The sequence below is a fragment of the Carica papaya genome, chromosome 1 (genome assembly GCF_054855325.1).
Source record: "Carica papaya isolate Zhongbai chromosome 1, ASM5485532v1, whole genome shotgun sequence".
NCBI lineage: Eukaryota > Viridiplantae > Streptophyta > Magnoliopsida > Brassicales > Caricaceae > Carica > Carica papaya.
The window spans coordinates 22,778,044-22,802,182 of NC_142309.1; the positions used below are offsets into that span (position 1 = coordinate 22,778,044).

A 24,139-nucleotide genomic window follows, 5' to 3' on the forward strand; every position below is an offset into this window, starting at 1 on the left:
CCGAGCTTTACCTCCAGTTTTTGGCTCATCCACCGGTCCTTTTGCTCCAATTTGTCCATAGAAGTGTTCACAATCAAATTTCGAGCGAATAAATTTTTTTTTTACCTTTTTAGCGGTCAGAAATGGCTCCGGCGCGGCAGCGGGCAACGGTTGGCTCCCTTCTCCGGCGACTGGTTCTTCTTCTCCAACGGGGGACTGACGGCTAGGATTAGAGTTTGGTGTGAAGTGAGATATTTATACATGTCTCCCTTTAATCTGCATCGTTGATCGCGTTTAATCTCAACCGTCCGATCGCATTAAAGAAGAAATGAATCTGAACCGTTCATCGCGATTTGATTTGCACCGTACGACCGCGTTTAAAAAAAAACGAATCTGAACCGTTCAGTTCGTCGGGACTGCTGACTAGGCGATCTTACGTGGCACATTTTACTTAAATTACGTTTTAACCTCTAGTTTCATATTTTTCTTTCAAAAATACCATCCGAACCCAAATTTTCATCTTTTTTTTTTCAAAATTGTTTTCATTTTCATTATCCACCTATTTTTTTTCTAATTTTGCATTAAACAGAAATTTATAAATTTAATTTATATTTTTATATATTAATTTAATTTTTAAAATTAATTCAGCACTAAATTTTTGAGTCTGAGTATTATATTATTTAACTATAATTTTTTAATAAAAAAATAAATAATTAAAATAAAAATATTCTTAAAATTCATCTAGGTAGTAACCAATTATATACATATATATATATATATATATTCAAATATTTATTTTTCTTCAAATTTATTTATTAATGATGTTTTGATGATGAATGCATCCATTTATTATTATTATTTATAAAAGATAACACAATAAGTGAATTTCTAACGCAAAAGAAGAAAAATAATAATAATAATAATAACAGTGATGCGTACTTTATTACCTTTTTTTTTTTCTTTAAAAAAGAAAAGACAGGAAACTTGAATTTAATTTATCTTTATTTAAAAAAGTAAATCCATCTTTATAATAAAAATTTTAAAAAAATTACGTAAAATTTATTTTTAAATTTAGATTTATTCAATTAAAAATAAAAATAAAGTTTATATTGTATTTTATATTTTATAATTATAAAAATAAGGACTATAGAATTTTCCAGATATATAAATACAGACCAGTCAGTTTATTTAAAGACGTACGTGGCCACAATATTTCTTTAAATTATTTGTAAGTGAAGTATGGGTTAAAAGGACCCACTGCAAGTAGCCGGAAGTGGGGACGTGGTCCCACCTTTTAGGATCCCCCGGTCACCACACACGTATACATATATTATAAATTATGTATATGTGTGTATATATAGGCTCTCTACTTTTTTTGCTTTGCTCCAATCATTTTATCTGATCCCCATAACGTACTTCTCTGATTCCCTGTTTGGAGAATTGCGAATTCCCATTCTGGGTTTTACACTCAATACTTTTTTGTAATCCCATAAAAAAAAAAGATAAGAGTGTTCATTATTATTATTATTATTATTATTATTTTACTTCTTTTAGATAAATTATAAAAATGTAAAGGAAGTAAACTGTTTAAATAAATTAACTACGAATATTTGAGTTGCAATAAATCATACAATATAGCAATGGGTATTTTTAAAATTAAATTTAATTTGAGAGTAGAAAAATTAACCCAATAACATTAAAATAAAATAATTATTTATTTATTTATTTACTTACTGAATAATTGGTACATAGTAAGAAATTATAAACTTGAGTGTATTTATGAATATTGTATTATAATTTAAACTTATTATTTGAACAAGTGGATTTGCCCAAGCTTGATTAAATTAGCTACAACTCCACGACGGCAACCTCTTTCCCCATAAAATAACATGACATTGTCAACTTTAATTAAAGTAGCTTTCAATTTTTATCCAAAAAGAACAAGTCGGCTAAAGTGACTTTTCAACAAAATAAATTTAATTTACACCAATATATATATATATATATATATTTCCCATCCCTCTGATATTTTAATATCATTTTTCGTACTATATTTACGATACCGTTTATGTAATTCTATATTCTAGAATTTTGTTTTTGTTTTTGTTTTTGTTTGCTTAAAAAAAATATATAAAGTGTATATGTTATTATTATAAGATTATATCATAATATGTCTTCTTTAATTAGAGAATGTATATATTTTTTATTTTTTAAAAAACATAACACAATTTTTAATATTTATATATATATATATATATACATACATACATATATTAATAATTTGATAGTAAGGAGGAGGAATAGGGAGTCATCATGCATGATGAGAACAATTTATTAAAAGCATATACAAAAAGGATTGCGACCCAACAAAGAATCATTTCATTTTCTTTTCTTTTTTCCCCATCAATCACGTACAATGTTCATCAACAGAGAAAAGGAAATATTGCTGTATAACACGTATTCATTAATTATATGTACCAATATATATTTATATATATATATAATATTTATGGACCTTGTTCATTCATCTCTCAAAGTTAAACAGTTATCATGATGACGAATATCCAACCCTTCCTAGTGGTATATCTCGCACGCTACTTTGAATCTTCTCCAAGTTACACCTCATACCCAGATATAATATACATATACATATATATATATATGTTATTCCTAGTTCACTAAAAAAAAATTATGCGTTATACCCAGATAATTCATTCTTAATTATATGTGGTTTTATATATACAAACACCATACAATATTCTGTCTACGTATATACACACATATATAACTTTTTCTGGATTTGTTTTTGTGTGGTTACATATATGTCGTGGGTGTATATATAGACATAAACATATAGAAAGAGAGAGACTAATGAATGTACAGTTTGAATTTTTAAGTTGGTGAAAAATTTCAGAGAGGAGAAAGTGAAGGGAATCACACATGGGAAGTAAAACATGGATTATGACGACGATGAAGGAGGTGAAGAAGGTGAGCGGAGTAGCAGGTCCTATGGTTGCAGTCATGGTGATTCAGAGCCTCTCCCAAGTGGTTTCGTTAATGATGGTCGGCCATCTCGATGCTCTCTCCCTCGCCGGAGCTTCCATAGCCACCTCCTTCACCAACGTCACCGGCTTCGCTTTTCTAGTAAATTACATCTTTGTCCTTCTCAACTGTCTTCCTAAATTTCTGCATGCCCCATGCACGTAAATTACATAACTATCTAATCAATCTCTGTAACACCATTTCTTTTCTTTCTTTCTGTGATTAATTTTGCCAGCTCGGCATGGCCTGTGCGCTAGAAACTCTCTGCGGACAAGCCTACGGAGCCGAACAATACGAGAAGCTCGGAATTTACACTTACGGCGGAATCACGTGTCTCATCGTACTTTGCTTTCCGATATGTCTGATCTGGACATTCACCGACAAGATACTGATGCTCGTCGGCCAAGACCGGGAAATCTCCATCGCGGCTCGGAACTTCTCGGTGTGTCTGATTCCGAAACTATTTGCATACGCGGTGTTGCAGCCACTGATTAGATTTTTTCAGACGCAGAGTTTGGTTCTGCCATTGTTGGTCTCCTCTTTTGCGACGTTGTGCTTTCAGGTGCCACTGAGTTGGGTGATGGTATTTAAATTTGAGTTGAAAAGCATGGGAGCAGCGTTGGCGTTGGGAATTTCTTTTTGGTTTTACGTCTTCTTGTTGAGTTTTTATATCATCTTTTCTTCAAAATGCCAAAAGACACGCGGTGCAACATTTTCGAGAGATTTTCTCCAGAGAATCTGGGAATTCTTTCGTCTAGCTGTTCCTTCTGCTGCAATGGTCTGGTAATTTTTATTTTCTATTAAATTTAATTTAATCTTTTTTATTTGAAATTCATACTTACTTTAAATATGAAATGGTATAACTATTTATTATATTAAACTTTAGGATAATCTTAAATTAAAAATTTTTATTTCATGAAGCTGGTTTTTTTAATATCTTTCAAATTTTTTTTCCCAGAAAAAGTTCAACACATTTTACTCTGAATTTAATTAATTTCTAATATTCTTTCCTTGTTTTTTTATTTTTTTTATTTTTTTGGGGTCTGATTTTACAGTCTCGAATGGTGGTCATCTGAGGTTCTGATTTTGCTATCTGGAATTTTACCAAATCCCAGGATTGAGACATCTGTTCTTTCTATATGGTATGCTGTATCTTCCTTCTCTTTTCTTGGAAATTAATTTATATAATGAGCACAAAAAAGGGCACCAATATATATTATTATATGTAAAATTTATTTGTAAATATATAATTATTTTACTTAAAATGATAGTGATCATAAAAAAGTGATAATAATTAAATTCATATGAAATTTTACATATTACTGAAAGAGTGTATTTCAAACTCTATTAATATTGATCAAATTTAAAATGTATTGTTGCTTTCAATTCTACCTATAAGTATTGCAATTGTAAATTAATTATATATCATTTTAAAATTTATTCCAACCATAACCTTAATTAAAATAAAATTATATAAAATATATGTTGTTTCGAGCATAATCTTATTACAAAAAATCATATATTTTTCTAATTAATCAACTTAAATTTTTATTAAATTATTAATTCCTTATTTATTAATTTTTCATAGCATATATTTTCTCGTAACTTCTGTTCATTTTTCTTTTTCCCAACGACCAGCTTCACAATTACTTATATTCACTACTTCGTTCCTTACGGATTTGGTGCCACTGTAAGGTTTGCTCCAAATTTTGTTTTTTCTTTAATGGAATTATTTATCTATATAAATTTATTTTATCACTTCTACAATAAATCACGCGGTTGTCTATTGATTACAATCTTTATATTATACATAAAAACTACTAAGTTTAAACCCAACTAAAAGCATACAACTCGATAATTTGTGTATAGTCAATCTTTAACAACTCGATAAATTGGGTTAAATATTAGCAACTCTGTCATATTTTTAACAAAAAGAATATTTAGGTATAATTAGATTTCTTAGTTGGGATAATTGCGACGAATTAAAATTTTAATAAATTATTTCAAAAAATTAGTAGTTTGTATCCATATCATGTGTATAGTGAATTTAACCAAAGAATATATTGCAGTACTAGAGTTTCTAACGAGCTAGGAGCGGGCAATCCAAAGGCGGCTAAGATTGCCGTCGTAGCCATATTAGTTCTTGCAGTAACAGAGGTTGTCATTGTAGCGGCGGTTTTGTTCTTTTTCCGGCATATTTTGGGATATGTATTCAGCAACGAAAAGGATATTGTGAATCATGTGTCGGATTTGGGTCCTTTTATGTGTCTGTTAATGACTGTGGACTGCTTACAAGCTGTTTTTTCAGGTAAATTAATTCGTTAACCTTATTTCTTTTATGTTTAAAACAAGGAATTTGATTTTATATATATATATATATATATATATATACACACACACACGACAACATTCATTGGAAATTTTATATTCAATTGACCCATAGTTTTGAAAAGAAAAATCTAGATTGAAAAATCTTTACTCGAATCTTCTTTCAATCTTGGAACTCTCTCCCCAGAATGTAATCTGAAACAGAGTAAAAAGGAAAATATATAGAGTAGATGTAAATTTGTTGGGTAAATTTCGGGAACTGGTAGAAGAAAAAAAATACCCATTTGAACTCTGTTTCTCGTTTTTCTTATCCCTTTTAAAAACCCTCCCTTCAACTTTGGGATATTGACCAACATGTCATCTGAAACAGAGTTAAAAAACAGAGTAGATGTAAATATGTTGGGTAAATTTCAAGACCTAGTAGTTTGAAATATGTATATATATATATATATATATATTACCCATTTTAGCTCTGTTTCTTATATTCTTATCCCTTAAAAAGCCTTCCTTCAACTTTGGGATCCTGCACCAAAACATGTCATCTGAAGCAGAGTAAAAAGAAAAAAAAGCAGAGTAGAGGTAACTTTTTTGAGTAAATTTCAAGACCCAGTAGAAAAAAATCATTACCCATTTGAACTCTGTTTCTTATTTTTGTAGTCCCTTGAAAACCCTTGATTCAACTTTAGAATTCTGACCAACATGGCATCTGAAACAGAGTAAAAGTAAATCTAAGGCGTAAAAATGAAATGGTGATTTGTATATAATTAATTTTAATTCCAGGAGTTGCAAGAGGGAGTGGATGGCAGAAGATTGGAGCGTATGTAAACCTAGGAGCATTTTATCTTGTTGGAATTCCGCTGGGTGCGGTGTTAGCTTTTGTTCTGCATCTCAAAGCCAAAGGCCTTATGATTGGCTTCATCATGGGCACTTTTGTACAGGCCACTCTGCTTGTTCTCACTACACTTTTCACCGATTGGCAAAAGCAGGTATACATATATATTATTTTCTAGAAAGAAAGTCAAGATTTTTTTCCATTATTTTTGCTGGGTCTTTGTTGATTTATACTCTATATACATCATGTTAATAAATTAGTTTTCTAATTAAGAAAAGTTAATTATAATTTTATTTCATCTAATCTGGTTTTTTTGTAACCTAAATTCAATTACTTTCAAAATTCAGTTGTTCGGATTTGGTTTATTAATTATTTGACATAAAAGTGATTAATTTTAAAAGTATTATTTTATAATTTTCATTTTCATCCATTTACTCTTGCAATTAACAGTAAAATTAAGATTTACCATAGAATTATTACTGGCAACAAATAAATAAATAAATAAAAAGGATACTTAATGGGTGAAATATGTGTTAATTTTCAGGCATCAAAAGCTAGAGAGAGGATGTTTCAATCAAACGACGTCGTAGTTTAACTTCCACAAGCCAAGCCATAATTTTTTCGTGGCATTATTGAATTTTCCAATTCTTCCTTCACATTATAATGTAATCAATCAAGTGATATTACACCCTTAAATCAAGTGTGTAATATTAGTTGATGAAAAAAAAAAAAAAAACATAGCTTTGGGAAAACAAATCATCACAGCAAAAATATATTGATTCTATAATTTTTCAAACGGAGAATAGACAGTTGGTTATTAATTTTGTCAAAATAATGTTAGAGACGATAAAGAGTCAGATTTGGACAAGTTTAATTAAATATGAATTAGTATATTCATATGAAAAATATTATTTCAAATCATTGAATAGCATAATAATTTAATGTTTAATATTTATATGTTATATTTAAAAAATTACAGATTTAAAATTTATTTTACTATAAAAAATTTATTTATAAATAAAATATTAGTTATCAGTTTATAATGTTTAATTCTATTAAATTAATGGCTTACGCACTAATATGTATAAACAAATGTGATAAAATCAAATTAAATATTATCCAATCTTTTAATTAAGATTAGTGGGAATGATTAAAAAATCTAAATAACTTTACAAAATGAGTGATGAGGAATCCAATTATAGATATTAATATGATACTTTTAGGCTTTATTTTTATGGTTCTCATTGCTAGTAGTCTCGTTTTAAAGTGTGACACGGACAATATTCTTTTTTTTATGTATTAATCCATTTCGTTATATATATGTGTGTGTGTGTGTGTGTGTATATGTATCTATAAACATATATATATATATATATATATATATATATATATATATAAACACTCGCAAAAGGAAAACATTTTGGTGAAATATTATTAAATGCAGCACACCCAAATTGATCAAATTATTGCAGTGTCTTTGGAAAAATAAAGTTAGGGCTAGGCTATTAAATAAATAAGAGTTTTGGATTACAATAATTGTATAAATTCACCAACAAGTCATTAAATAAATATATTATATGGTACTATACCAACATAAAGTTTTTCTTCATCTTGCAACCTTTTATGTAAGAACAAATTAAAAGTATATTTATCAATATATGTTAAATATTTATTGGTATATGTATCATTGTATTTATTAATATAGGTATAAATATATTTATTATAATAAATTTTTTTAGAATTCGACTATAATTTGGCTTCTCCTTTTTTTTTTTTTTAATTCTAATTCTAATTCTAATATGAACCGACTCAAATATGAATTTTAATAGAAAAAGTACATTGAATCGAGTTTAAATGAGTTAGATTAAGTTGATTTGGGTGTAAAGTAATGATCTAATACTAATTTTTTTTTATAAAAAAAAATTTAAATTAAATACTTGAATATCATAACAAAGCTACTTTTTCTTTTAGCAATTATGCTATAGTTTTCTCCAATTTACACGCATTGGTTGTTAATATCCGATTATATATATATATATATATGTATACTTATATTATTTGAAACTATTAAATATCATTTGATAAAAATGCAACGGCTAATTGTGGGTTCGTGCAAATAAGCATGTGTCATATTGGTGATATACTGTTTTGTGAAATATTTGTTGGAGAGATTAGGTTATGTAAGTTATATATAGATATATTTATATCTTATATACGTATGAAATTAAGTGTAATCTTCACGGTATCAAGCTATATCATTAAAAATATTAATTAATTTAGTACATGCATAATAGGTGTATAAATAAATTTACTTATTTTATATTTAACATGATTCAATAACATAAATTTATTAATATTTTTATACATTGTATGTAATGATTTTAATTATAATATGTAACCAAAAATAAATATTTACAACTTATAATAAACTTATATTTCGGATTGTGATCTTTAGTACATAATTATATGTTATAATGTTAGTAATGATTATAATAAATTACAACGATCAATCAATTTTAATTATAACAGAAAACGTATATTTAAGTTTATGATTATCAATAAATAACTTTGAGAATTAATATCGTAATTAATTATTATGGATTTAAAATGAAACTTAATATATAATTTAGATGGGCCATAAAGACCCGATCCATTTTGAGCAAACTCTGGGCTTTTTCGGTCCATTTGGAGTGGGTGAAGAACGACGTGACACGTGGCGAAATCAAAATGGGAAACTGTTGAAGGTTGACCAGGGGGATTAGTCAACATCATTCCCAACTGAAACCGAGTCCCACTTATCCACGAGTGAGAGTAGTCTGTCAATGCCTTTTTCTGATTTTCAGTTTCAGTCATGGACAAAAGAGATATAAATTAAATTTTTTATATAATAATATTTTATTATTGGTTAAATGAATTAACAATTATATGTTAATTTTTTTTTAGAAAAGATTAAATAGGAAGAGGAGAATATGTAACCTCTTCAAAAAATATATATACATATATATATATGTATGAAAGAAAATAGATTTTTTAATTAGAAAAACAATTTTTGGACAACGGAATAAATTATTTTTAAAAATAAAAAATAGGGAGGGACGCGGGAATTGTACCTTTTGGTACGGGTGTGGCAATGGGGACGGTGCCGTATTGACAATCAATCAACTAAAAAAGGGACAGATAATTGGAAGACAGTGAAGCCTGAGCTGTTAGTTTTGTTGAACATGAGGACTATGAAGGAACATAAAGCTTGATCCAGCTGTTTTCAAAAAATAATAATAATAATAATAATACATAAATAAATATATAAACAAGTACTCGACTGCTCGACTTCAACACTAGAATAGTACCGATATATATATATATATATATATGTGTGTATATCGGCCCCCTATTATCTAACTTGAGTATGATATGGTAGGTGATATGTGAAATCATTTCCATGTATAAAATATTCATTTCTTTGAAAACGATCCATTTATATATATATATATGTATATATTTTTTGGTTTTTTATTGCTCTCATCTAATTTCACACGTGTCTCCTTGCAATATATACACACACACACACACATATATATATATATATAAAAATTAATTAATTAAGTAATTAATTATTCAGACCAAGTACTCTGTCTCGTATGTTAATTATTACTGAAAAGTTCATGAAATCTTGTTACATAAATTTTTTTAATTTTTATTTTATTTTTTAAAATGTTAGACTAATTTTGAGTCAATTTCAACGGATTCAATCTTTTTGTTTTTAATTTACTTAGAATATTTTCAGAAAAAAATTATGGTCAATTAGAGATAAAATTATATTCTCTTCAACTTTCATTCAATTTTTACTTTGAAATTTATATATAGTTTTTAGCATTGCATAATTACAGAGTAATTTTTTGTTAGTGCAGAGAAAACGAAGGGGGAAGTAGCGATTGTAACACCTAAAATTTTTCTTTTATTTTTATTTTTATTTTATTTTTATTTTTATTAGAATTTTATTTAATTTTATTCTATTTTAATAATTAATTTATAAGGTTTTAATTTAATTTAATTTAATTTAATAAAAATAATAATAATAATAAAGGGTAAAATTATGTTTGAGATTTAATTGAAATTAATTTTGAAAAAAATTGATGAAAATTTAGATTCTTGGAGTGTTTTTGAAAAGAAAATCAAAAACCAGTGATCAAAACGCAATTTAAAAAAATAGTGTCACGTCAGCAGCCCCGGCTAAGCAGGACACGCCGCGTGGCAGGGACGCTGACGCAGGACGGAGGCACGTGGGCAATCCACGTGTACACGATCGGACGGCATAGATTCGTTCCTGCGCGCACGGACGACCCAGATGAAAAGCATGCATGGACGGCCCAAATTTGATCACGCACGGATGACACAGATTTATTTTTAATTTAATCATGATCGGACGGCTCATATTAAATCATGATAGACGGCTTAGATTAAAAAGAGAAGGTTATAAATAATCACATCCACACCCAACTCCAAACCCTAGCCGCCAGACCCCTCGCTGGAGAAGACGACCCAGCCACCGGAGGAACCGGTCGCTGCCACCCGCCGCCGCACTGGAGGATTTTCCAGCCGCCAAACGAGATAAAATTTCTCCCATTGGCTCGTTTTTTTGATACTGAACCTCACTGCGGCCAAATTGGAGCCAATCCACCGGTCAATTGGCCGAAGAATACCGATGATGTCTAGCGGCGCCGCCGCGAGTTTTCTCAGTTTTTGCATTCGATAAGGCCCTTTCCGGTTTCCGTTCGATGTAATTTTTATACCACTGTGACTACCGTCCTTTTCTCTAAAGGTTGACCGGAGTAAAACACCAAATCGCAACTCGCGCCGGAGGAGCCGCCGTACCCGAGAGCTTCGCCGACGGTAAATCTCAGTTTTTTGAAATTTTTTGGCCCACCGAGGGCCCTAGGGGTATTTTATCATAGGAACCAATGCAAGTTACCCGAGGTGAATCGCCACTGTGGGCGACAGAGCCGCCGTGCCGGAATTCTAAAATTGGCCGAAAAGGCTTTGGGTCCGATTTAAAATTTTTTGCCACATGTGCAGGTACCGGAAGTGTGTTTCAATTTTTGAAAAAAAATTCAGGGAATCTAGGGACTACCCATAGACGCAGTGAGAACCCGATTTTAGATTTCGAAATAAGTAAGGATCTCTCACCCTATTTTCTATTACGGCATTAAACCTTAATAAATGATAAAATGATATGTTGTCAATTAATAGATATATATAATTAATTAAGGTTGGTAATAGAGCCCGAATCTGATATTTTTTTCAGTCAGTTGTTGTTTGATTTATTTTATAATTTTAAATGCAGTATGGTGCCTAATGTGTTTATTCTATGGTTTTGTATGCATGAATCACGGTTTCATTTATTATGGTTTGAATTATTATGAATCCGATGTTGTGTTACCTTGTTTTGTGTCCATTACTGGTTTACTTATTTATGTTTGATTGGATAATTGAGATTAAAAAAATAGAAAAATATATGTAAATTGATAAATGGATAATGTCGAAAACCTCACTAGATATCCTGGGAGATGGTGAACAGACCGAGTCTACAGGGAACCCTACCGGGAACGTGGTATCTCATATCGGACGGAGTATAGAGACTTTATGTGTTTTGGTGTTCATATCGGATGGGGTATGAGACGACCCGTTTGACCCTCATACCGAACGGGGTATTGAGGTTTATGATTTTGGCGCTCATACCGAACGGGGTATGGGGACGGCAATGGAATTAAGTTATTAATGTGAATGGTTTACGTGTAGCAGGGATCCCAATGGATACTAGTAAGCTGATAAAAGAGGAAATTTGTTATCTGATTATCGAAATACAAAAGTATGATATGTGTTATGTTACAAAGTGTGCATGATCTTATGATGTTTATGATGTTATAGTTTCTCATAAGTTGTTTTCATGAATCTCACCGAGATAAGTGGACAGTAAAGGTTTTTATTCTTGATAAATGAGTTTGTTATAAAATATACTCCATTTGTCGTTTTTGTTTTCTACCAACCTTTACTTATGTGACAGTGAGATAGTGTGATGTCTTTAGTGAGCTATTGTAACTCATGCCTTACTTAACCATTTCAGATCAGGAGGACTCGGTTTCCGAGCCCGTTCTGTAGGAAGAGGGCGAGTAGAAGCTTAAGAATTTATTAGTTTTTCCTTATAGTATTCATTCATAATATTTCCCTTAATTAGTTTATTCTCTCATATGTTTAATTCGTTTTGGTTATTGTGTAAGAGATGTTAATCATATTCTATTTTATTTCGCTTCCGCACTTAAAATAAATTTATATATATATTTTTTATTTCCAGGGCCGTTACAGCGATAATGGTAATGGAGGAAGAGGTAGAGAAAAATCTGAGAAAAAGAATAAAGGGCGAGGATGAAGAAATGGTTCGATCTACTGGTTGATAGGGTAAAAAGCTAGGGCTCGGGAAAGAGGAAAATAAGAAAAAAAACGAGAGAAAATCGGATAATTTTGATTAACCAATATTATTTCTTTTTATGTACTTGTTGTCGTGAATTTAATATGATAATTTTTTATATGGAGGGAAGGAAAATAAGAGAAATGAGAATATTAATGAAATATAAATAATGTATTTGGTAGGTGAGAAAATGAGAGAAAGAAAGTGAGAGAAAATAGGTTAGAAAATTTTGTTTTCTATTTAAACTTTAAAATATCAAATTTTATTTTATTATACAAACAAATGGTAGCGAATTATAAATAATTCTTAATGTTTTCAACTCACTTAAGGGTTTATTTAGATGCAATTGCAAAGCTATACATTCGACCCGATTTAGAATTTCAGAAAATATAAGCAAAACCCTATTTGGACCTAATTTTAGGTTAATTAAAATATATAAATTGAATTCATAAAATTATATTTTATCCTACCAGGAATATCTATATATCTATATATATATATGTATATGAAGGGTCGTCATATTGATCAAACGTCAACCAGAAAGCATGCAAGAAATGGGAAACTTAAATGTGGCGGCATAGAATCTTCTAATCCTTCTTGTTTATTAATTAATTAATTAATTATTACATTTTCATTGAAATTTATAGAAGGCCACTGGGTCGGTGGAACCTACCAACTGACACGTGTCAGTAAACCGCGTTATTCAATAGAAAATCCTTTAGGCTCACGTCTCATACAAAATCCTTTAAATTTTGTACGACCAGAGTACTGAAAATCATTATATATTTTTAATAAAATATTTAATTTATTCTTCAAAAGTGAGAAAACACATGCATACCGTATAATATATATAATTATATTTCATATATACATACGTATATATAAAACCTGATATTAGTGTTTGATTAGTGATTGAGATTGTTTTAAATACTAATTTATGTAAACTGAAGAATAAAAAACCCTCTATGCATGCCTCGTCATCAGAACCATGCATTGAAAACATAGTACCATATTGGGTATTTGTTTACTGACGATATATATATATATATATGTATATATAGTTATACGTATGAAGGAGATATGTGTCATGACATGATTACATCATTCCAAACAAAACGTGCACATGCATGCATTGACAGCCTCTTCCCACTACTCTCTAGTAAGTACTTGGAAGCTCACTCCCTTCTCCTCCCATGTCCCCACTCTCCATATACACACACACACACACACACACACACACACAATATTAAATGCACACACACAACCTATTTGAAGTATATTTAATAAACTAATTAATTCATTAACTAAATCAAATAATTAACATTGTCTCCTCTTTATAAATACTCATCCAAACGTGACCTTGTCTCAAAAACTAAACCCAAGTTCTCTTCTTCTCCACTCTAGAATCTATTAATATACCCCTCTCTCTCTATATATGTATATATACGTATAACAAACACAGTTCCTCTACTAGTTAAACAATTCAAGAAACCACTTCTGCATCTCTTCTTCTCTGCAACTTTCCTTCTAGGGTTTATATACACAGTCACATATATATGGAAGAACATGCAAGTGTTGGTGCAACATATAGGGGAGTTCGAAAGAGGAAATGGGGGAAATGGGTATCGGAAATCCGGGAGCCTGGGAAAAAGACGCGAATATGGCTTGGGAGCTACGAGACGCCCGAAATGGCTGCCGCAGCCTATGACGTGGCGGCATTGCACCTGCGAGGACGGGGTGCCCGGCTCAACTTCCCGGAGCTGGTCGACAGTCTTCCCCGTCCGGCAAGCTCCAGCCCGGAGGACGTCCAGTTGGCGGCTCAACAAGCAGCATTGAGGTTTAGAAGGCCGACAATGAAGAGTTCGGAGGTTACCGGAACTGCACCGGATGGTTTGGGTTTGGGTCCGGTTCGGGTCGGGTTGTCGGCGAGTCAAATTCAGGCGATTAATGAGTTTCCGCTGGACTCGCCGACGATGTGGATGGAGCTGGCAGCTGACCATAATTTTCATCATTATGATTCTGTGATTTATGATGATTTTGAGTTGAGCGAGGGAGAAGAGATGCAGCTCGACTCCATTTGGGATTAATTTAATTATTAGGTAATTAATTAACAGATAATTATGATTTAACTTTTTATTTGCAAATTTATATTTATTTAAAAAACAAATAAGAAATTAGACAAGGGGCGGCGAAAGCACGTCGGGAATTAGCCGTGCACTATACGCACGGAAGGAGTTGCCGTTTTGCGTGCTCATGCATGCGTTTTGCTTGGAAGTGCTGTTTGCGTGGGGACGACCCGACAAATTGTCGGTGGTCACAGACTGACAGAATCAAACCTGATTTCTTTTCTTTTTTTCTCCTAATTTTTTTTTCAGAAGGAATTATGTTCTCCTTACTCTACTGATTTTTTCTCATATGTAATTAGCAGTAATTATAGAAGGAGCAAAGGTTCTTCTATTTCTTATTAATAAAGCTTTTTTTTTTTTTTTTCCCTTCAAAAAACACAAAATTAAATTTCGTTTATAACTTTACAGTATTAACATTCATGTATGTACGTGTTAAGTTAATGGTTTGATTTTCTTATGATGATAAACATTCTCATAAATTCCACTATATATATAATTGTAAATTTCATTTTCTTTGCTTACGTGGGATTTAATAAATAATTTTAGTGTCATAATTTAATTTATATGATAAAAAATATTAAAAATTATATAATTATTTTAAAATAAATAATTATTATAATTACTATCTGAATTAAATTTAATATAAACTATCCATAATATAATCTGACTATTTATATGATGGAAAATTTGTGTTTTATTTATATTTAGCTGTTTGCGTAATACAAATAAATTGGTAGATTTTATAAATAAAATTGAAATATGCTAAATTTTAGTTCTAATAATTTAAAATGAATGGAACATATGAGATTTTTAATTTATTATGCATTTGAAACACTTAAACTAATATATATATATATATATATCAAATTAAACCACTGTTACAATTTGGTTTAGTCATCTGGATGGTTGGATAATGTATTTTCATCAATCGGATCGCAAAGATGATGATGTGCCACCAACCTTATTTTAATTATTTTTCTAGACACATATTATACTTATAAATAAAAAGAATTGTATTATTTCAAATTATTCACATAATTTATGAGAGCTTGTACGTCCAATCAAATGTCAAAAACTTCAGCCTTACCAATTAGAGCCCATTGATTGATTGGAATTTGAATCCGCCCAATTAACGAATGTGAAAACCATACCGTGAAAATTTGACCCGATGTATGTAAGATTATATATAGTTGATACATATATGTAAAATTATATTAAACCATTCCGTAATTTAAATAATTATTTATTTATTAAATTTTAATATTAATTATTAAATTAATCTCCAAAATTTTGAAATTTGCTACAATTTGCCTATAAAATACATTAATACATTGTATAACTATATTCTTAAATGTTAATTAATAAAATAAATATCTTAGTTATAAGTTGCATATATATTTTTTTTTTAATGCTCAATTGAAACTAATCCCACACGTTTACATCTTGAATTTCATCGTGAGCTATAAAATAATTAACTTTAATTAAACATGGAAGTCATTATAAATTGTGATTTAATTTTGATTTATATTTTGATTATATACAAGGATTAGCAAGAAGGTACAATATTTGCTTTAAACATACGATTCTACATATTATTGTTAAACGGGTCTAGCCTATAATGAATACAAATATATACATATAGGAGTTGTTCATATATATATATATATGTATAATTTGGTACGTGCGTATTTGTGAAAGATTATGAATCACAAATTGAATTAAAAAAAAAATCATTATAAAGATAAGCTTGAGGCTCGTGAGATTTATAAGTGTTGAATAGGGTTACCATTGATTTGAGATTATATGTATTTACTAAATTTTTAATAGTATATTTTTTTTTATAAAAAAATTTGATTAATATTTTATGAGTTTTTTTACGTAAAATTTAATATTTTTTTATTTTATTTTTATATTTATCTATTTTTTTATAGCAATAAAATATTTTTTAAAGATATAGTTTATCTAAATTTACTCCGAATGACAACACTTATATAATTGATTTTATAATTATGAATTTATATTTTCACTAACAAGAACATCATATTTAGATCAAATATAAAATTCACTCATTACATCAGTTAAACTTTTATTTTATTCATCTAATGTTCATATTCTCATTATATTTAATTAAAATGTAAAAACTAAAAGAAACCTTATAACTTGAAAAAAAAAATAAAGAAAAGTTATTTTTAATTTCTATTATATTTTACTATGATTAAAATTCTAGTGCTCGATAATGTTTTACCTAAAAATATGCAAAAATAAAAAAACCCAACAAATTTATACATTAATTAATTATGTTATAAATATAAATTAATCACAATATACATAATTTATAAACAAGAACATTTATAACAAAAAAGCACATAAATTTTGGCAATTAATATCAAATGCGTTAACTTTGGAGAAGATTTAAAGGGGTCTTATAATTATAATAAAACATTATTATTAATTAATTGATGAATCCAATCTAATTCAATGTACATAACAGACTATTAGTAACTATCACAGCTTATTTTAAAAAACGCAGCTGATACATTAGAGGTCGTGGTCCCACCTCTCCCTATTATATCTGTAATCATATATCCCTTTAAAAAAAACAAAAAATCAAACTCAATCTTATGGCCCTCAAATATCCACTTGTAAGATGCTTAACGGGTCCCACCAGAACTCCCTCAGATTTTTACACGTGTCCTGCTCTCCTCCCCCCCGGTTCCCACCAAGTAACTCATTACTATTTCATAGAACAGTCAGTCGACTCACTTCGTCTACGAATGAATCATCGGCCTCCCCATTTATTTATTCAATTATAATAATAAATGTTATAAATAATTAATGTTGGTTTTTTTTTTTTTTAATAATTAGGATGATACGGCGCCGTATTAGTAAGAGTAATTGTAAGTACCTAAAACTCAAGGGTCCCAGAGTGACGTCTGCAAATCTTCCCACTCATTCTCCTCCATATCCATTTCATAAGGAAACCTCATGGACGAAACGTCGTCGTCTAACATGAGCGCTCCCGCCATTTGCATCCACATCTTCGGCGAGTCCAACGGCGACTCATTGATCGCCTGAATTTGGCTCGGCGAAAGCCGAACGGTGATCGGCGCGGCGTTTCCTACAGGGCCGCCAGGACTACCCTCCGCAGCTCCCGTCGAAGTACTTCCACTACTCGGAGTCGTCCTGATGCGGACAGCCGCCGAGTGAGCCGCCAGCCGAATATCGTCGGCGTCGGAGCTTATTGGCTTGGGGAGATCGTTGACAAGTTGAGGAAAGTTTAGACGAGCATCGCGTCCCCTGAAATGCAAGGCTGCGACGTCGTATGCGGCGGCGGCCATTTCCGGAGTCTCGAAGCTGCCTAGCCAAATCCTGCTCTTCTTTCCAGGCTCCCGAATTTCAGACACCCATTTGCCCCATTTTCTTTTCCGAACCCCTCTGTAACTCGATGAAGTTCCGCGGGGATTGCTGCTGCTTCCGATTTCTTCCATTGATGGTAAGTAGATTTTTAGGTGTTTTGCAGAGATATTTTTGTTTTGTTTGGTTGCAGGGGGTAACGAGGAGGTGACATGGGGTTGCATGTATTTATAGACGTGTAATATGTTAATGGGTTCTGCAACGTGGAGGTTTATTGGTAGAAAGAAGTGAGTTTCCGAGTAGTTGCATGACTGGCAACTATATTTATGTATATGCATCCATCCATCGATGCGCATGTACTTACATGTGTGTATATATGTTTCCATTTTCATATATATGTGCGTGTATGTGTTTGTGCCATTGCCTGAATATTCTTGAAAATGATCCACAGGATTAATTTTAAACAAAAAAGAATGAAATAAAAGAAAGTTATATATATATATATATATGTATATGCTATTTGCTCGATCTTTGAAGCTACAAATGATCAAAGGTGTAAACTTTAAAAAATTGAAAAAAAAAAAAAAAAAGTGGTAATAAAATTTTAAATATATTATTAGTGTTTTGAGAAAAATGAGGATGAAGTCCTGTAGAGACGCGGTTTGCTTCCAAGTGGCAGTAAGAAGGAAGTGGAGCCAGTGATCCATATATATATATATATATGTGTGTGTGTGTATGTGATGTATGTATATGTGAAAGATGGATACTTAAGAAGTTGGTGAATGCTTAGATCAGTCTAGAGAATGATATTGCAGTTCATGTAATGTAATCTCTAGCCATTCCTTTCTTTGTTTGAACTTTGAAGTGACCTCATTGGCCCATTTATATATATATTAATTATTTTTATTTTATAAAAAATACTCCAGCTGATGTAATCATGGCCAATAAAGACTAACCCTTCTTATGTACATATATATATATATATATATATACATAGGTATAAAAAAAAAAAGAAAAAAAAAATTGTTGAATTCCAACATTTCCTTTTTGAAAAATAAAAAGCTAAATTGTATTTTTATCTTAGCTTAACTTCTCCAATTAATAAAATTTAACTCTAATGAAATATTATTTTACTTAAAAAAATAATATACTCATTGAAATTTACTCTAATTTAACTATTGGGATTCAATATTTTATTAATTTTAATTATAATTGACATATCTTCCTAATATTTGCAGAAAATATGAATAATTAATTAATTTTGATGATTTCACTAATTATTTGCATTAAAAAATTATATTATTTGTTAAAAAACTTTCCCATTTACCCACATAATCTTACCTACAATAATTGAATCCAAACTAAGAAAAGCACACTTCTTTTCCCAAATTTAGTGCAATTGCCCATGATATGTGTAAAGATAATATTGTTTTGACCTTACTAAAGCATGTCAACTTCAAAAATTAAAAAAATATGTATTCTTTACGGTATTTCTTCTTTATAATAATTAATATATTTATAGTCTAAAGTAGCATGCATAAATGTAAAGGCTCAAAATTTAAAAGAAATAAATATATATTGTAAAAGCAGAAGCAGTTAAGAGTTTAAAGTTTATATTTCTTATACAATGAATCGGGATTCCCAATAAAACTATAAAAATGTCCTTTTAAGAAAATTTTCAATAATGGAATAAATAAATAAATAAAAATACAACTAAAGATCTTATGGAGTTAACTTCGGTTGGGCAACTTTGATGGGATGCAGGATGCAGTTTTATTCGCAACCTTCTTCTTACTACTCAGGATCTGGATCTTATTCTTTTTTATATGAAAATAAGTAAATAGATGGATGAACTACATTAACCCAATAAGAATATCACGTTTAGCACCAATACGGAAAACTAAATATTTGTAAAAATCGTAAATAACCAATAGAGTCATTATCTTTTTATAAATAAAATCATTTAACATAAAAATTGTTATTCCCATACTTATCCTTATGAATTTCCAAAACCGACCTATGAAGACAATAACCGAGATAATATTTTATTTCACATTTAAATGAACAATAACAGTAACTTACATTATTACCTGCTTACCAGTACCTTTGTGGGTCCATAGGGACCCCCCATACGCGTAGACCTAATATCCAATTTACCATTTAACCAGTTGTTCGCATACCCCATCCGGTACTAGGCGTCAAATATATCACCGCTTCAATACCTCATCCGATATGAGGGTGACTTATACCTCCCAACCCCTTCCGATATAGGATTTCTTAGCCTCATTTGACTGAGGTGATGTCCACGGTAGGATTTTTTCAATACACCGGGTTCATACACAATTCCTCAAGGTACCCGATAAACCTTTCATAGATATATCCACATCATCAACCAATCACCAACTACATACCAACATTTCATATTTACATATCAACAATAAGTTATGCAAATAGAAAATATGAAAATCAAGAAAACGCAATTAGGGCATTTGCTTATAATAAATCGATACGTGAGAATAATCAGCACAATAATCAACGAACGAGAAAGTAATTAAAATAAATAAACAATAGCAATTTAGATAATATAAGAGAATACAAACAACACAGCTAAGGAAATTATACACTAACAGTTCTGGTTCCATTGATGACTCGTAATTAATTTAGAGATTTTTAATTTTTATAAAATACACTGCTATTATTTATTAGACTTTAATTTACCATAACGGAAGAGAAATGTGAGAGATTTTTATCCCAAATCAGTGTTCGAAATACTATTTTTTTCACTGGGTCTCCTGTCAGTTCTCGAGTTTCTGGAATTTTTTTTGCGAAAATAAAAAACACACATTACTTATTCCAAAATACCCTCAAAAAAGCTAAAATAAGCATTTTTAAATCTTTTCGACCAGTTTAGGGTAATGATACCAGTTCCGTCGTCGAAGGTGGCACTTCCTCTCAACTTGGTTGTTTTCGGTCGGTTTTGAACAATTTCGCATGGAAACCTACAAAAGAACAGGGTTAGGGGGCCTCTATCGACCGAAAAAGGGAAAAACCGAAACCCTACCAGCAGAGGGGTTTCCCAGTGCGACGGGTCCGTGGTTCCTCTCTTGCGGTCGGAGTTTCTCTTCGACTAACTTATACACAAAAGAGACAAGAAACACATTGGTCAATGAATAAAAGGGAACAAAAATCGTGAAGGGGCTCATCGGAGGGGTTTTTGGGTTGCAGTCGTAGCAGGTTGGCTGAGCTCTGCTGGCAATTTCTGGCTAACCCGTTGGCCTTTTGGCTCCGACATGCATGTAAGGAGGTGCGAGATCCAATTCTGAGTGTAAAAGGAAATTTTTTTACCTTTTTGGTGTCGGCGATGGCTCCTATGAGGCAGAAACGGTGGCTAGTCTCATTCTCTGGCAACTGGTTCGCTTTTTAGCCGCCCCTTTTCTTCTTCTCTGATCACCTCTCTCACGGATAGGGTTTAAGAGTCCACTGAAAAGATTTTTAAATACCTCTTTTCACCTAATTCCGATTGTCCATTTGTGTCGATGTGGAGCAAGAAGATTCATCTGATTCAAGATCCGTTTAAGAAGATCCTGGCATAAATTTAGGTCCTCCATTGCAATCATCCAGAGTAAATCTCACCCGTTCATTGCCTCACCGTTGGATCTTCACATAGCTGATCAGAGCCATCCGTTTGAATATGGTGGGGGGGGGATCTCATCGTTCGTGCAAGCGGGACAGATGAGGGCTGTTGGATCGCCCAAGCACACGGATCGCCCGTATGGCTCCCGCGTGGAACCCGTGCCAGTGTTTCCGCCACACGGCACGTTCTGACTCATCATTACTATTGATGTGACCGTCCCACGTGTTCGCATTTCTCCTTTTACGATTTGACCTACTGTTTTTAATTTTTCTTTTAAATACACCCCCTTTATTCACATTTTCACTATGTTTGCCAAAATTAATTTTAATTTCATTCAAAATCCATATTTTTTCACAAATTGACAAAAAAATTAAAAATTAAATTATTTTAATTTTATATTTTGTTAATTTTAAATTATCCTGGGTTAAATTTTTGGGTTCAGGTATTACGATCCTCTTCCACTGCTATAATATGAGCCACCCTTGTAATGAGAGGATCCAATGCCACTATGATACAACAATTCTCCTCCACAATATCATTTGAGACCGCCACAGTATAATCTAGTGCCCCCAGCATACAACCAGTATTTGCCATAAGACCACCCGACTCTTCCCCACCATAATCTAGTCCCTCATCAACAGGACCCACTTCCGCCCGTGATGGACCCATGTTACATTGAGAGCTACAAAAAGCTTAACTCATCTACTTTTGTAGGGGCATCTACATTCAAAGAGGACGAGCACTGGTTAACAGAGACAGGGAAGGTATTCGCAGCTATTGGGGCTATTTTTGAACAGAACGTTATACTTACTACCTACATGCTCGTGGGTGAGGCAAGTCGCTGGTGGTAGCTGAAGCAAGCCACCTTGCCCATATCGCTCACTTAGAAACAGTTCCTGGTAGCTTTCAATGCAGAGTATCTCCCAAATTATCTTCTGCATTTGAATGAGATGGAGTTTGCACACCTGGTCCAGGGTGAGATGACAGTGTTTGAATATGCCCGAAAATTCCTAGTGTTTGGCTGATATTCTCCTAAAAGCATGATGGACAAAGGTAGAAATGCAAGAAAGTTTGAGTGGGACATTCATTCTAAGATCAGACAACAACTAAATGTATTCAAGCGAAGCACTTACTCAGCACTTCTGGCTAAGGCACAGTTGATAGAGAGAAAACTTCGCATCTTTCCTCCAGCAGTGGGCAATTTCATTCCTCCGGTTTCATACTGCAGGCCAGCACCTACTGCATCGATTCAGCAGAACAAGAGACTTAGGCCCGCGACTCAAACTCTTTCTCAAGTTCCAGCAACAGGATGCGGTAGGACTTGCATGCAGTGTGACAAAAATCATGGAGACCGACTTTGTTATCACCTCAACAATACATGCCGCATATGTGGAAGTGTCCAGCACTACGCGAGAGAGTGCTCGAAAAAACAGAATAAAGCCATACCTCCAATCCATGACATAGCCTACACCCTCACCTAGCAGGATGTTGAAGTCAACACGGATGTTATATAGGGTCATACACTATCTGTAATCACCTTACACATGTTTTAATTGTTAATGGTGCTTTGCATTCTTTTGTTTTACATATTTTTACAAAAAAATTGAATGTGTTATCTAAAAATTTTTATTCCGTGCAGTTTGTGTCTACTCCTGGGAATGGAACACTACAAGAGAATGTCATCTACAAAGTTTGTATCGTAAATATAGCAGATAAAAAATTGAGTATAGATCTGATAGCATTAGACACGGGAGATTTTTATGTAATTCTAGGTATGAATTGGTTAGTGGCGTATCATGCCACCGTAGATTGTTTTCATAATAAGCTTGTATTCAATCTTTCTAACGAAGATTCCTTCATAAATTAATAAAACTTTTAGATATTATTCCTTCACGTTAACTACATTATTTATATGATACTTTAACTTAGTTATTCTTTCTACATTAGGCAAACCTAAGAAAGAAATTTGCATTCAAGAAATTCCTGTGGTTTGAGAATTTTCATACCTATTTACTAATGAACTACCCAGACTGTCGGTTGATAGGAAAGTTTAATTTGTTATAAATCTTCAACCTGACACCCAACCCATTTCAGTTGCCCCTTACTGTATGAGTCTAATTGAGATGGAATAACTGAGAAAACAAATAAAAAAATTGCAGGAAAGTGGGTTCATCTGACACAATTTATCTCATTAGGATGCTAAAGTCACATTTGTAAGAAAATGAGATGGTTCCCTAAGGTTGTGTATTGACAACAGGAGGTTGAATAGGATCACAATTAATAAAAAGTACCTCATCCCCAGGATCGATGATCTTTTCGATTAATTACAGGGTGCTCAAGTTTTTTCTAAGATTGACTTGCGTTCGGGTTACCATCAGGTA

General features: G+C 31.6%; 3 protein-coding genes and 1 long non-coding RNA gene across 5 annotated transcripts; 2 read left to right on the forward strand and 2 right to left on the reverse strand.

Annotated features, from left to right (window-relative positions):
* The first annotated feature begins 2,521 nt into the window (after positions 1 to 2,521).
* LOC110818680 (protein DETOXIFICATION 14-like) lies at positions 2,522 to 7,002 on the forward strand. 2 transcript variants are annotated; one of them, XM_088221541.1, is made up of 7 exons: positions 2,523 to 3,123; positions 3,257 to 3,804; positions 4,077 to 4,163; positions 4,660 to 4,716; positions 5,091 to 5,329; positions 6,130 to 6,335; positions 6,726 to 7,002. In XM_088221541.1, the coding sequence occupies exons 1-7, from the start codon at positions 2,920 to 2,922 to the stop codon at positions 6,774 to 6,776; spliced, it is 1,392 nt and encodes a 463-aa protein (XP_088077667.1). In that variant the 5' UTR covers positions 2,523 to 2,919; the 3' UTR covers positions 6,777 to 7,002. The 2 variants fall into 2 exon arrangements, with proteins under 2 accessions (XP_021903317.1, XP_088077667.1); XM_022047625.2 differs by lacking the exon at positions 4,660 to 4,716 and having other exon boundaries at positions 2,522 to 3,123.
* LOC148270451 (uncharacterized) lies at positions 5,481 to 6,113 on the reverse strand. Its single transcript, XR_015820680.1, has 4 exons — positions 5,977 to 6,113; positions 5,811 to 5,872; positions 5,630 to 5,710; positions 5,481 to 5,544 (listed from the first exon to the last, which is right to left on the reverse strand). It is a non-coding gene; the product is annotated as an uncharacterized LOC148270451 (long non-coding RNA).
* A 6,982-nt stretch (positions 7,003 to 13,984) lies between the features above and the next one.
* LOC110818818 (ethylene-responsive transcription factor ERF022-like) lies at positions 13,985 to 15,141 on the forward strand. Its single transcript, XM_022047812.2, has one exon. It carries the CDS (start codon positions 14,201 to 14,203, stop codon positions 14,729 to 14,731), a length of 531 nt encoding a protein of 176 aa, XP_021903504.1. The 5' UTR covers positions 13,985 to 14,200; the 3' UTR covers positions 14,732 to 15,141.
* Positions 15,142 to 17,240: 2,099 nt separating this feature from the next.
* On the reverse strand, positions 17,241 to 18,350 carry LOC110818862 (ethylene-responsive transcription factor ERF021-like). Its single transcript, XM_022047879.2, has one exon. The coding sequence runs from the start codon at positions 18,346 to 18,348 to the stop codon at positions 17,683 to 17,685; it is 666 nt and encodes a 221-aa protein (XP_021903571.2). The 5' UTR covers positions 18,349 to 18,350; the 3' UTR covers positions 17,241 to 17,682.
* Positions 18,351 to 24,139: the final 5,789 nt, after the last annotated feature.

What these genes read in the sequence shown, in the direction of transcription:
- LOC110818680 (XM_088221541.1), top strand. Translation starts at nt 2,920, where the DNA reads ATGGGAAGTAAAACATGGATTATGACGACGATGAAGGAGGTGAAGAAG. An exon ending in ACATCTGTTCTTTCTATATG is followed by an intron (nt 4,164 to 4,659) that starts GTATGCTGTATC and finishes CCCAACGACCAG; the next exon opens with CTTCACAATTACTTATATTC. An exon ending in CTTACAAGCTGTTTTTTCAG is followed by an intron (nt 5,330 to 6,129) that starts GTAAATTAATTC and finishes TTTTAATTCCAG; the next exon opens with GAGTTGCAAGAGGGAGTGGA.
- LOC110818818 (XM_022047812.2), top strand. Translation starts at nt 14,201, where the DNA reads ATGGAAGAACATGCAAGTGTTGGTGCAACATATAGGGGAGTTCGAAAG.
- LOC110818862 (XM_022047879.2), bottom strand. Translation starts at nt 18,348, where the DNA reads ATGCAACCCCATGTCACCTCCTCGTTACCCCCTGCAACCAAACAAAAC.